The sequence below is a fragment of the Leptidea sinapis genome, chromosome 30 (genome assembly GCF_905404315.1).
Source record: "Leptidea sinapis chromosome 30, ilLepSina1.1, whole genome shotgun sequence".
NCBI classification, from domain to species: Eukaryota; Metazoa; Arthropoda; class Insecta; order Lepidoptera; family Pieridae; genus Leptidea; species Leptidea sinapis.
The window spans coordinates 5,407,865-5,420,906 of NC_066294.1; the positions used below are offsets into that span (position 1 = coordinate 5,407,865).

The 13,042-nt window shown below is 36.4% G+C and overlaps 1 protein-coding gene and 1 long non-coding RNA gene across 4 annotated transcripts in view; both read right to left on the reverse strand.

The window, feature by feature from the left end:
• The window catches only part of LOC126973890 (neuropeptide CCHamide-1 receptor-like), a 117,848-nt gene that overhangs the window by 87,893 nt on the left and 16,913 nt on the right, over nt 1–13,042 (reverse strand). For all 3 annotated transcript variants that reach the window (XM_050821253.1, XM_050821252.1, XM_050821254.1), the window contains exon 3: nt 9,603–9,829. In XM_050821253.1, coding sequence (XP_050677210.1) covers nt 9,603–9,829 — 227 coding nt within the window. The remainder of the gene's footprint in view (nt 1–9,602; nt 9,830–13,042) is intronic.
• Nucleotides 5,350–6,329, reverse strand: LOC126973940 (uncharacterized). The gene is made up of 2 exons (XR_007731445.1): nt 6,004–6,329; nt 5,350–5,569 (listed from the first exon to the last, which is right to left on the reverse strand). It is a non-coding gene; the product is annotated as an uncharacterized LOC126973940 (long non-coding RNA).

Consider the following 13,042-nt stretch of genomic DNA (forward strand, 5'->3'; position numbering starts at 1 on the left):
CTCTTAGCTTTAAAAAGCAAGCAGAATATTAATTAAAATACAATAAACTATAATGTATAACTATTTGCACAACTTACCCTAGATGGGAACACTGACTTTATTTATTTAATAGTTTGTTAAGTAGTATGTTAACCTAATAACGTGTAAAAAATATATGAAAGTTGTAGTTATTCAAGTATTATAATGGCACGAGAACAATGTAGTTGGTTCGCGCAGCCAAGGAACGTGCGCTCTCCTTCGAGACTAGAAATTCTGTCCCCACCGCCGACTGCCGAGTCTAACACGTCGCGGGTGGAGGAAGGTGCGGGGCACGCATCGCGATGATACGTATGATGGATTTAGAGATCCGTAGACAATATTAAGGCTATTATTAATTATTCTTAGTTTTATTATATGTGTTTATATTTGATTATATTGAGTTTTATAAAACTACGTTACAGTACCCCCTCCCTTAGAAGAGGATTTTGCCTGAATCAAAATCCGACTATCAATGTCGTGGTTGGCTGCGCACTATTTTAAGATCTTTTATATGCCACATACCTAATTCACGTCCATCCATATCTTCTAATATATAAACTAAAGGGGAACGCTTAGTTTTAATTTTACATTTTAAATATTTAGGTGCTAACTTTTTACTAAAATGAGCATCTTTATCGCTCTGAAAATAGCAACGTTTCCAAACAATGTCACCCTCATTAAATTCAAATTCTCTGCGACGTAAATTATATCTCTGTGTGTATATCTTTTTAATATGAGCGTTTCTCAGCGCGGATTGAACTTTCCCAAATATTATAGACAAATGACCCAGATTTTCAGCATAAGCATCTCTTGGAAGGAAAATTATGTCATTAGAATCATCCGTATCCAAATAATGTGAACCGCATGTAACCAACTCTCTACCATGTACCAAAAATGCAGGAGTGAAACCAGTTGTTTCGTTTACGGAATTATTCATAGCAAATTGAATTTGTGGTAAGTTTAGATCCCATGATCGATGGTCATCATTAATAAAGGTTGAGACTGCTATAATTACAGTTTTATTATATCTTTCGACTGTGTTCATCTGCGGAGTATATTTAGGTGTAAAATGTAAATTGGGTATTTTATATCTTTTAAATAGTCTATCTAACTCTTTACTTATAAATTGACAGCCATTATCAAGAATAATAGTTTGGGGTATTCCGTGCACAAGAAAAACATCATTTTCTAAGTGTTTTCTCACAAGATCAGCTGTTGCCCTGCGAAGGGGAAAGAAAAGGCAATACTTTGAAAAGCAACAAGTAACGACGAATATATAATTGTTCTGTCTTCTTGTATTTGGTAAAGGACCAACTAAATCGATTGATAAAACTTGAAAGGGCCTTGAAACATTTTTTGGTCTCCCCATTTTACCGAGAGTACCATGAGTTGGTAACTTATAAGCAAGGCAAACGTGACAGTGAGATATAAAACCGCCCACATCAGCGTACATTCCGGGCCAGTAGAATCGAAGTGCCAAACGTTTATATGTCTTGAACACGCCAAAATGACCAGCCGTGGGCTCTGAGTGACATTGAGTTATAGTTTGTTGTCTCTGCTCCTGAGGCACTACCTCCTTCCAATCGAATTCTGTAGTGAGAATGTTTTTATTCTTCATGTACCTATATAACTTGCCATTTTCAACTCTATAGTTCGGAAAGCTTATAGAGGACTCTTGGCAACCCTTAAAAATTTTAAGAAACCAAGAATCTTGTGTGCTTGGAGCAGGAAATATAGAAATGTTATCATTTATAAGAGCGTTTACATGGGTGCTTCTAGAAAGAGCATCGGGAATAATGTTATCTTTTCCACGTCGGTGTTCAATCTCAAAATTAAAGGAAGACAGTCGAACCCCCCATCTCGCTAATCTTCCAGTAGGATTAGATAGTGACAGAAACCACTTAAGAGCAGAATGATCAGTAAAGACTTTAAAAGTTTTTCCATTTTCTAAGTAACAGCGCCAGTGCTCAAGCGCAGAAAGTACAGCGAGAGCTTCGCGTTCAGTTGTACTATAGTTTTGCTCTTGCTTTGTCAGCGAACGACTCATGTATGCTATCGGATGTTCAACTCCATTAATAGTCTGTGCTAACATAGCACCGACTCCAAAGTTACTAGCATCAGTATGTACCTGAAAAACATGCTCAAAACTTGGACACGCTAAAACTGGCGCTTGAACTAAGCGAGATTTCAATTCCAAGAATGCTTTCTCCGTTTCTGAATTCCACTCAAATCGAGGAGCATTCTTTCTTGTAGAGGTTAATTTGTTAAGTGGACCGGCAACTGTACTGAATTGAGGAATAAAACGCCTATACCAAGAAGCAGTACCAAGAAAGCGTTTCACCTCTTTCCTGTTAGTAGGTACTGGATAATCCAGTATTGCCTTGACCTTTTCTGGGTCGGTCCGCAATCCTTGCGCATCAACAACATATCCTAGGTAACGAAGCTTGCTTCTGAAAAAATTACATTTCTCTAAGTTGATTGTGAGATTAGCCATTGTAAGTTTTTCAAGGACTCGGTAAAGAAGACTCACATGCTCCTCAAAGGTTTCGCTGATGATGATGACGTCATCAATATAACCAAATACTTTGCATTCGAATTCAGGACCAAACAAAAGATCTACTAACCTTTGCTGTGTCGCTGGGGCATTTGTGAGTCCAAATGCGGTTGTTTTAAACATAAATGTGCCTCTTCCAGGAACGTAAAATGCAGTCTTCTCCCGGTCCTGATCCTCTATTAAAATTTGCCAAAAGGCCTTAGATAAATCGAGACTTGAGAGAAATCTAGCATTCTTTAAGTTGTCCAAGATTTCAGAGACATACGGAAGACTATATGCATCTTTTTTTGTCACTGCATTAAGTTTGCGACTATCCAAACAAAAACGTGGATTCCCGTCTTTTTTACCAACAACTAAGACTGGAGACGACCAGGGGCTCTCACAAGGCTCGATCACATCCAAGCTTAACATTTCATCAACCTGTTCAGTAATGATCTTTTGCTTTTCTGGAGACATTCGGTAATAACGCTGTCGAATCGGTTGGGCATTCCCAGTATTTATACGGTGTTTAATTAAATGTGTTCTACCTAATCCTTTTTCAGCAAAAGATATTTTCTTATATTGAGAAATTATTTTATCAGCCAAGGGCTTTTGAGACTCATCAAGATTTTCATAAGCATGTAAGTGAATATTAGAGGAATTAGAAATCTCTGAGAGACCAGGATCTGTTTTAAAAAAGTTCTTAGTATTTGTTAGGTATTTGGAACAAAGGCCAAAAAGTTTCCAAAAATCGATACCCAGTATAAGTGTGGTTTCAATCTCCGGAATAATATGAGCCCTTATAATTGAAAATTTATTTCCAAATGACACCGGCAAGAGCATGTAGCCCAAAGAAGTAATCTTTTGACCACCTGCAGCAGTGACAGTAATAATATTGTCAGAATAAATTATAAGATCAAACCGCATTAAATATTTATGAGAGTTATTACCTAATATAGTAATGGCAGAACCAGAATCAAGCAAACCATAAATATATAAATTATCAGTTACATTAATTTGAATTTTGCTGTAAGGCCGGGGATCGTTTCTCGGTCTAGAATTGAAAATTGTCGAAACAGAATTACAATAAGATAAAAAAAACTTTTTAAGATATATCAGCCAACTATTCCAATCCGAGCTATCAAAATAGTTAACTGATTTTCGGCAATTTTCAGACACTAGTTTTTTTTATCCGCTTCAGAACCATAATTATTTTTACACTTAGGGCATTCTGGTTTACGAACACCTTTTTCTCCACATCCAAAGCAAAAAATAGTTCGCTCAGCGGTACAATTTTTCATCGAGTGAGAATTATCACGGCAGCGAAAGCAGTATTGTGTAGAAACAACAGAAGTTTTTAACTGCGCATCGTTTTTATAATGAGAAGTGGTATTAGCATACGAATAAGAATACCGATGACTTTTTTTATTGGATTGATAACAAAATTCAGGGGCTAGCATCTTGGAATGTGGTAAAGGTGGTTCTTTATAATTATCTGAACGAACCTTAATCCGTTCGTAATTTTTACAGACAGTTCGTAAATCTTCAATAGATTTAATATGTGGACTAGCTGCAATTATTTTAGAATAACAGGGTAAAATATTGTGCAATATAATATCAAGCTTATCATCTTCAGACGTCGCCTTGCTAAGCCGTGAAAACATGCCCTCCATTATAGAAATATAAATAGTAATGCTTTCATCAACTCCTTGTGTACGATTTCGTATTTCAGAAAGCATACGATAATCAAAGTCAGGAATATCAAAATCATTTTTTAAACGATTAATAAGAGTAGGCCAATCAGTAATGTTATCTTTTACGCTACGGAACCAGTGTAATGCATCACCAGTAAATACGTCAATAGCGGATAGAAGCATTTTATTTTCCGATATCCCTTTCGAAATACGAAACTCCTCTAATCTTTGTATTAATGCACGTACACAAGTTTTTCCATCGTATTTCAATTTATTCAATTCACTAGTATTGCCGCGGTCACAAGTTACAGAAATATTTAGCCCTGAGACAGATGATTTATCAAAACATTCCTCATGAGAAGCCGAACTTGAAGATTTAGAATCAATAGTTTTAGAGAGACCTATAAGAAAGGTGTTATATTTATCAAAAGTTTTTTGAATTCTAGCCATAATAGCGATGTCTTCAGACTTCTTGGGTTTAACAATCCTAATAATTCTATAATGCAAATGATTCAGCCAAGACTTTGTCCTACAATATAATGACTCACTGTAAGCCATTTTAAGTGATTCTAAACATGTTTTAATTTTTTCCAACGTTTCATTACAACCATTAATATCATCACCAAATTCAAATACCGAATCAAGAATATCATCAGAAGGATAAAGCTGAGTTAATTTTGTAACTTGTCTACGCAAACCTTCGACATTGTCTGAGGGAGTTTCACCACGAATTGCAACCTCATAGCGTAATTCAGATTTTTGCAAAAGCAAAAATTTTATTGGATTTGTCATTTTGTTTCTATGATATGTTGTGCAAACAGTAACAATAAAAAAATACAATCACAATAAAAATACACAGTGAACAATAAAAAGTACACAAAACCAAAACGCCTAATAGCCGTACCTATACTTACCGGTAAATTACAGAAATAAATAATTATTGTCTCTATATAAAAAAAACAGCTCACCAAAGATATCCAACACCAAGCACTAAACTAAAAGTAGTTAGCGATACAAAGCGAAGCTAATTATGACCTTTGACCAAGTTGGGCGCCATTTGTCACGTTGCTATTTGCGCGGTTGATAGAAATAACAACAACGTGGCAATTTTTAAAACTATATTTAAATTATATTTAATAAAGATTTTAAGAGGTCGAGGGTAAAGCCGAGGCCATAATTTGCTCGCAGAGTCTCGGTCCCAGAAATACCGTACACCCCTTCGGTTCCCAATCTCCTGACACGTGTGACTTCACTATGTTGTCCGGATCCAGGTTCAAAACTGTGGCATACGAAGTAGGACAGGTATAGAAGTCCAACAGTGTTCCTGTAATGATTGCCAAGATTATCACACAGCTATAACTTTTGTACTGTTGGAAAACCTACGCGGAGCTTAAGGCAATCCAGAGGCTACGTCTAGCTAGCACAAGGGAAGAAAATCGTGGTGGCTTATATAAATTAAAATCAGCAATGGTTACGTAGCTAGAAAAAGCATTATATCAAAATAAACTATTTAAAGAACCAAGCATTAATCAAAACATATTCTAATATTATTGAAAAACATAAACTAATATTTAAATCATATTACTAAAGCTAACAATCTAAATTATACTAATAATCTGAGAAGTATTTATTACAACAGCAATAATAACAGCTAATGGAAATTTCCTAACTCGCCATGACACTCTTAGCTTTAAAAAGCAAGCAGAATATTAATTAAAATACAATAAACTATAATGTATAACTATTTGCACAACTTACCCTAGATGGGAACACTGACTTTATTTATTTAATAGTTTGTTAAGTAGTATGTTAACCTAATAACGTGTAAAAAATATATGAAAGTTGTAGTTATTCAAGTATTATAATGGCACGAGAACAATGTAGTTGGTTCGCGCAGCCAAGGAACGTGCGCTCTCCTTCGAGACTAGAAATTCTGTCCCCACCGCCGACTGCCGAGTCTAACACGTCGCGGGTGGAGGAAGGTGCGGGGCACGCATCGCGATGATACGTATGATGGATTTAGAGATCCGTAGACAATATTAAGGCTATTATTAATTATTCTTAGTTTTATTATATGTGTTTATATTTGATTATATTGAGTTTTACGTTACATTATCCAGTGAATGTTTACATCCAACACATCTGGTTTTAATATTTTTAGCATTATGTTTTACTCAATCGCTATGCTATAAGCACGGACTAGTAAAAAAATAAGGACTCCGTGTCACCTTACATAACAGTGTAGCACCGAAACAAGCCGATTAACGTGTAAATACATAGCCCCACGCACACACTTACACTACTACAGGCCGATAGGCCATTATGAGAATTATTATTGTCATCGTCTGTGACAGATCAGTTTGCATCTCAATAAAATATTTTAAAAATGCCGTCGTGCGTTGTGAAAAAGTGTAAAAATGATACTATATAAGTGTTTGTGATGGAGAAAAAATTGTGTAACTAGTATCCCCCGTAACCGCACACACACTAGCATAACGATGCTTCACTTGCTAAAATCACGGCGCGGAGTCCTTCTTTTTTACTCGTCCGTGGCTATAATATGTATGATTTTAACAATGACGTTTGTTTATATATTTTTAATAATATTCAGCTATGAATGTTGTGGAAAATCTTGTTAATGGATAATTTTGTGAAAACTCTGCAAAACGTATAAGGGTAGGTATTACGAATTTATTTATTACAATTATTTAGACCTTAAATGTACGCACCTCTCCACTAATAGGATAGAACCTTCTTAGTTAAAGCAAGTTTCGGGGGTCTAAGAAAATCTAAACAATTTGTTATGTTTTTAAAGTAATAACCCTCACTTCTAGGATTAATTACACACATAAAACTGATAAAAGAAATTATGAACGATGCGGGACTCGAACCCACTTTAAAAACATAACAAATTGTTTAGATTTGCAAAAGCGATATCTCTAGTCAATTTCCTAATATGCAAATATTGGGGTTGAGCAGGTTATCAACTGTAAAGTAGATTATGTAGATAGTAAGCTACAACCTGAGAGTTGAACAAAGCATACAAGATTTTATAAACGATACATCCCTCGAACGGTTGGCTCAGTTGTAAAGAGCGCTCGCACGGAACGCGAGAGGTCGTCACCTTGAGACATAAGCTGTTAAGTCTCATTTACCCAGTAATAACCATCCGTTGTCGTCCTCATAATCTAGCCGTCATCCCGTGCAAAGGAGCCTCCCACTAGTAGATAACTAGGAAGTACTCTTCGGCTGGCTCATAATCCATTTATACCGTCATATTTGGGTCTTTCTTGTTTCACGTGTCTAATTATTAATCAGAATGCAAACATAATCCCCAATACAATCATTAATTATTATTTTTGAGTGTTCCGAAGAAGCGTTTCATCTGCTGCCGAATTTCACCTTCGCACGACAAGCCACAAGTTAGGATATCATCCCCACCATTTGGATGTGTAGTGTTCCTCCATACCGCGCTTTTCAAGGAGCTTTCTTCCACGTACTACAAAGCTGTGGAAGGAGCTTCCTTGTGCGGTGTTTCTGGGAAGGTACGACATAGGTACCTTCAAAAAAAGCGCGTACACCTTCCTTAAAGTCAGGCAACGCTCCTGTGATTCCTCTGGTGTCATTAGAATGTGGGCGGCGGTGATCACTTAACACAAGGTGACCCGTAGGCTCGTTTGTCCTCCTTCGTCATAAAAAAAAATTAAAACTTTTCGTGAAATATTTAATGAACCTTGCTGCAAGCTTATTATAGTGTTTTTCTGAAAAAAAAACTTTCGAGACGAGCAAGACTTTTACGTCATTAGAAGTGATTTACCCGGCCCATTAAAATGCATTCCGGCACCGGATTATTGATTGAACCCAAAACACTGCGGCACTTGCGCTCGTCACTTTCAGACATAAGATGTTAAGTCCCATTTAGTCTAGTAATTTCACTTGCATACATAAAGGCATTTATTTCCTCAAACTTGATTCCCTTAGAATTCTTTTCGATCTCATTTTTATTATTCTAGACACTACTTCCCCTTCGGAAACAAATGGCGCTGTGAGAGAGAAGAAGCGGCGCAAGAAACTTTAGACAGCAAATCTATGCGAAAGAACCTACAGCTGCTTTTAGAATTTCGTATAGCTGCGGTCTCTAATCAAAATAAAATAAGTTTTAATTAATAAAATCAGATCTAATCATACTTACTGACATAAAAAAATTGTGAAATAGAGCGACTAGAATAGAAAGTTGCAAGTCTTAGATAATTTATATATAGATAGAGCATCTTGCTTCTAGACAACTGACGAAAACAGGCCAGTTTTATTACGCATTGCGTGCATTGCTCAAAATAGACGTAACTGTTGACCTCAATTTGTTTGTACCATTTTACAACTGTTAAAATCTATCTAGACGTTTACATGATCTAAGTTTCAAGTAGTAAGGAAAGTAAAAAATTTAATATTTTAATGATTGATCCTCTTTCACCGAGACAACCGCCACCGGCGGAATAGGTGGAACCATACACACTCATCGGTTCCATCCTCCCCGCCTTGATACAATGTGCTTTCAGCTTGTAGTGCATATGTACGTTTATTCCTCGTTTTAATGACCTTAGCCAGCAATGCTCTTGTGATTCGTCTAGTGTTTCAAGATGGTATAGGCTGCAGTGATCACCTATTATCAGCTAAAAAAGTTTACAAAAAAATGGAAGCTTAGCAATAATTTTAACAAAAATAGTTAAAATTGTAGAAATATATAATAGTTACTTGGACCCAACCATTAGAAATGAACATTAAATTGGTGAGTTTGTACTCCTCTTTACAAATTGTATTTGTTTAAATTTAGTACATGATTCGAAACTTCACTCATAGAAAGGACAATTTTGGGTTCCTATTAAAAAAACGGAGGCTAAGGCTAAGTTAACAAATTCTTAAAGAATCTAAAATATTAAAAAAGTGGATCAAAAAGCATTTAAAAATACTTAGGTATCATGTATGCAGATAAGACAGAAAAAAGTACCGCCTTAGTTTATTTTGTGATTCGTAACTCACCTGAATGTTATGGGCTAATGGTGTATTTTATCCGCCGAATACTGTTATAAACACAAAAAAATACATTACATTATTAAAACGTTATTTATTAACACAGCGTTTCTCACGGTTTGTCGGTGTGGGTACCGACTAGTTCAGGACCATTTGGAGGTCCTTCATAACAGTCCGCGCCCCCCGCCTTGTCAAGCCGCGCACTACGAACACAAGTCCGCAGTATGAGACGGCTGATGAACAGACCTCCGACTGGTCCGAAACTAGTCAGTAGCCACACTGATAAACCGTGAGTAAAGCCGTTAGTAAATTTAAAAAAATATGTTTACCTGAAGCATGTAGTTTCCTAAATGGGTCGACGATGGCAAAGTATCTGTCAGCTGAGAGTGCTGTGAGGGTGAACACGGAGACACCGATGCTCACATCTTTAGCCGCCTCTGAGAGACGGCAGACGGTGGCACCCCAGGGCCATGACTCCACCGTATACACGATCGAAGTGAACGGCACACAGGTCACAATCACAAGAAGATCTGCGAGTGCCAACGATAGAATGTACCTGAGAAAATACATACAGATACTGATTAACTGTTTCGTTTTCATACATTGAATATATAATGTCGCCTCTCCACAATAGGCTTACACGCGAGCACGATTGTGTGGACTTATTCGCTTCTAGTCGCCGATCATCGTTTAAAATCGTGATCGCGGCAATCAGTGACTTGTCGGTTTTTGGACATCAAAGGGATGTCGTGTGTAGTTGCGTGCGAGTGCCCACTCGATCGCCGGTCATTCATTCTCTGGAGGACACTGGACAGAGAGCGTAGCCGTTCGTACTTGGCCTCGTAGTCGCGGCGTTTTTTTTGTTTTCCTTTTATTTGCATAGCATGAGTTTAGATACAAAGATACTGACTGGTCAAACGAAGAAACATTAAAATTCATATGTTACCCAGTCATATGGAATCCTAAAAAAAACTATCACAAAGATTAAAATAAGGTAACAAAAAAATAAGGTAAGGTACTCAGATATTTATCGTTACTATGACGTTTATAATCGCTCACCAATATTATCAATAATATTATTAAATCATGAAATCCATTATGTCCATTTTGAAGGACTGCCGCTCAATAAATGATGACGGACGATTGTGTGGATGCTTACACGATGATCAACGATTAATGATTACAAACGATCATATAAGTAACGATCATCGGCGATAGCGGACAGGATAGAATAAAATTTGTTCCTAATAATTAATATCATCCAATGATATTATACTATGTTTGCAAATCCTTATATTTACAGACAAGCTCATTCCCAGTAATGCACTTTGAATGCTACAATTCACAATCAAAGATTCGTATCCCCTTGATATAGTTTTCAGGATAAAGTTTGAGCTGGCTCGTAGTGTAGTACGACATGCGTGTGTTTGATATAAATCTGTATCGCTGATACACAATCAGCGACACTGATTTATGTCAGACGATGGCATGGTCACTATCAACTTGGCCTTGCGTAAGCATACTAGATTCAACAGCAGCCTGCAGAGTGGTAATAGCCCACAAGTGTTGTTGGCAATAAGATTTAAGCGTTATTTTGACTGGCGATAATAAAAAAAAATGTGTTTTAATACGCTATGACTAGATTAATAATAATAGCAACAGCTTTGTTGTAAACATTGTATGGCATAGCTTATCGGCCCATCTCACACTGGTTATTCAAATCAAAAGCAAAATTAGATCTAACCTTAGACCATTTTGTGAGAAAAAGAGAAGAATTATTTCTTGGAGAAAGGCCTTTAATTACAAAATGGTTATTTCTATCCAGGTCGACACTCGGACAAAGACACTGAATAATACAACGAACCTGATACTATAACAATAACAAACATCTTAAGAAATGATATTTTAAATAATATTCGTAGCAATAAATGGACAGCTGGTTTTACTGCGAAATCTACTGAACCGATCAGAATAATACTTACACTAATAGATGCAGCATATTTCCTTAGTATACGATATGTGGGTGATTATTTATTCGGCACCTATATTTTTGAAGGTTGAAATTATGAGAGTAAAATTTTAAGATGCACGCGCATCACTGTTGTTACCCTGTTACTTTAGTGTTCTAAAGTACAAAATACAAACAAAATCATTTATTTCGCACTTTTCATATACAAATTAACATTTTATACTGACCCCCACACTAGGCATTGCCTGTCTCGTGGGGGAAATAGTAGAATTAACAGAAAATAAAGATATACAAGCGGCTAGTGACAACAAGCTGATTACTAAAATTTAACTAATCATATAAAGAAATAAACTAAAAGTAATAACTATACAAGTATTAATTGTGTGTATATGTAGGTGAAAGTGTGTGTATTGTGTATATGTATATGTATGTATTTTTTAGGATTGTACCTTAAGAAGATTTTCAGTTTCCATATAGGATAGTTGTATTAAATATTTTGATAGAAGCTCTTTAGCCTTGAAGATGGAGTGTTCTTTAAATTTACATAGCTGGACCAGTTTATTATAAATCCGGGGGTACAAAAAGGTTGGAAAGCGACATGCAAATGCAGTTTTGACATTAGTAACAGGCAATTTGTAAACTCGGTTTTTAAGCAATGTGTTGTATTCTTTTGAGTTCAGAGCTGTTTTGTGGACATGCATCGCCACTCTTATCAGGTACAGCTTTCGAACACTGAGTACCTGAGCGTCGCTGTACAAATCATTCGTTGGGTATCTAATCGGTTTCCTCAAAGCGACTTTTAACACAGCTCTTTGCGCTCTTTCCAATTTTATGAGGTTGGTAGAATTTGTACCTCCCCAGGCTAGAATGCAGTAATTTATGATTGATTGTCCGAGGGCTAAACAGATGCTTTTTAATAATGAAAGCTCAGCGGACTCTCGAAGCAATTTAATGGTGTATACCAATTTTCGTAAACGAGTTGAGACAGCAGCAACGTGATCTCTGAAACTTAATGTTTCGTCTACGACTATTCCAAGATATCTCATTGCGTTAACTCTTTTAATGTGGTCACAAGTGCACTTTTGAGCTGGACGTCTTGTACAGTTTGTACTGTGAATTTTAAGATTTTGCTGTCGGCTTGGTGATGAAGCAGAAGTCTTATAAAAGCATTGAAATCTAGTTTTAGAAGAATTTAAAGTTAGAATATTTTGTTTCAGCCAGTATGATACCAGTGACATACCTTGCTCGACATATTCGTAAACGATATCCCAAGAGAGTCCGTGAAAAACAATAGCTGTGTCATCAGCGTAACACAGGATCTCAGCATTTTGTAATGGGATAAACATTATGTCATTAATATATAATAAAAACAGAGTAGGACCTAAAATGCTGCCCTGTGGTACCCCGAAGGATATTGGTCTCAGGTCACAGGTCAGAAGTAACAGGGTGAAGTTGGTTCCTAAAATTTTCCGACGTTCGTTACAACATTCGTTTTTTTTTTTTGGTTTGTTCGTCTAATATATTAGGACAAGCAATAATCGGCGTATTCTTTATTTAATAATTAACTGTCAAAGCCATCTTTGCAAGATTTTTACTTCTTTGTACAAACGTGGAATAGCACGAGGAAGAAATAATATTAAGGATTTTTGCTTTGTTAGGCCAAAGAAATATGACTTCTTTCGTGCATACATAAGCACACACACACACACTTTTATGACTTAGATATACCTATTCGTAACACAAATAATTCTGTCAATGACAATTCATAGAATGAGCGGGCACGGGGCTAAATTCATATGA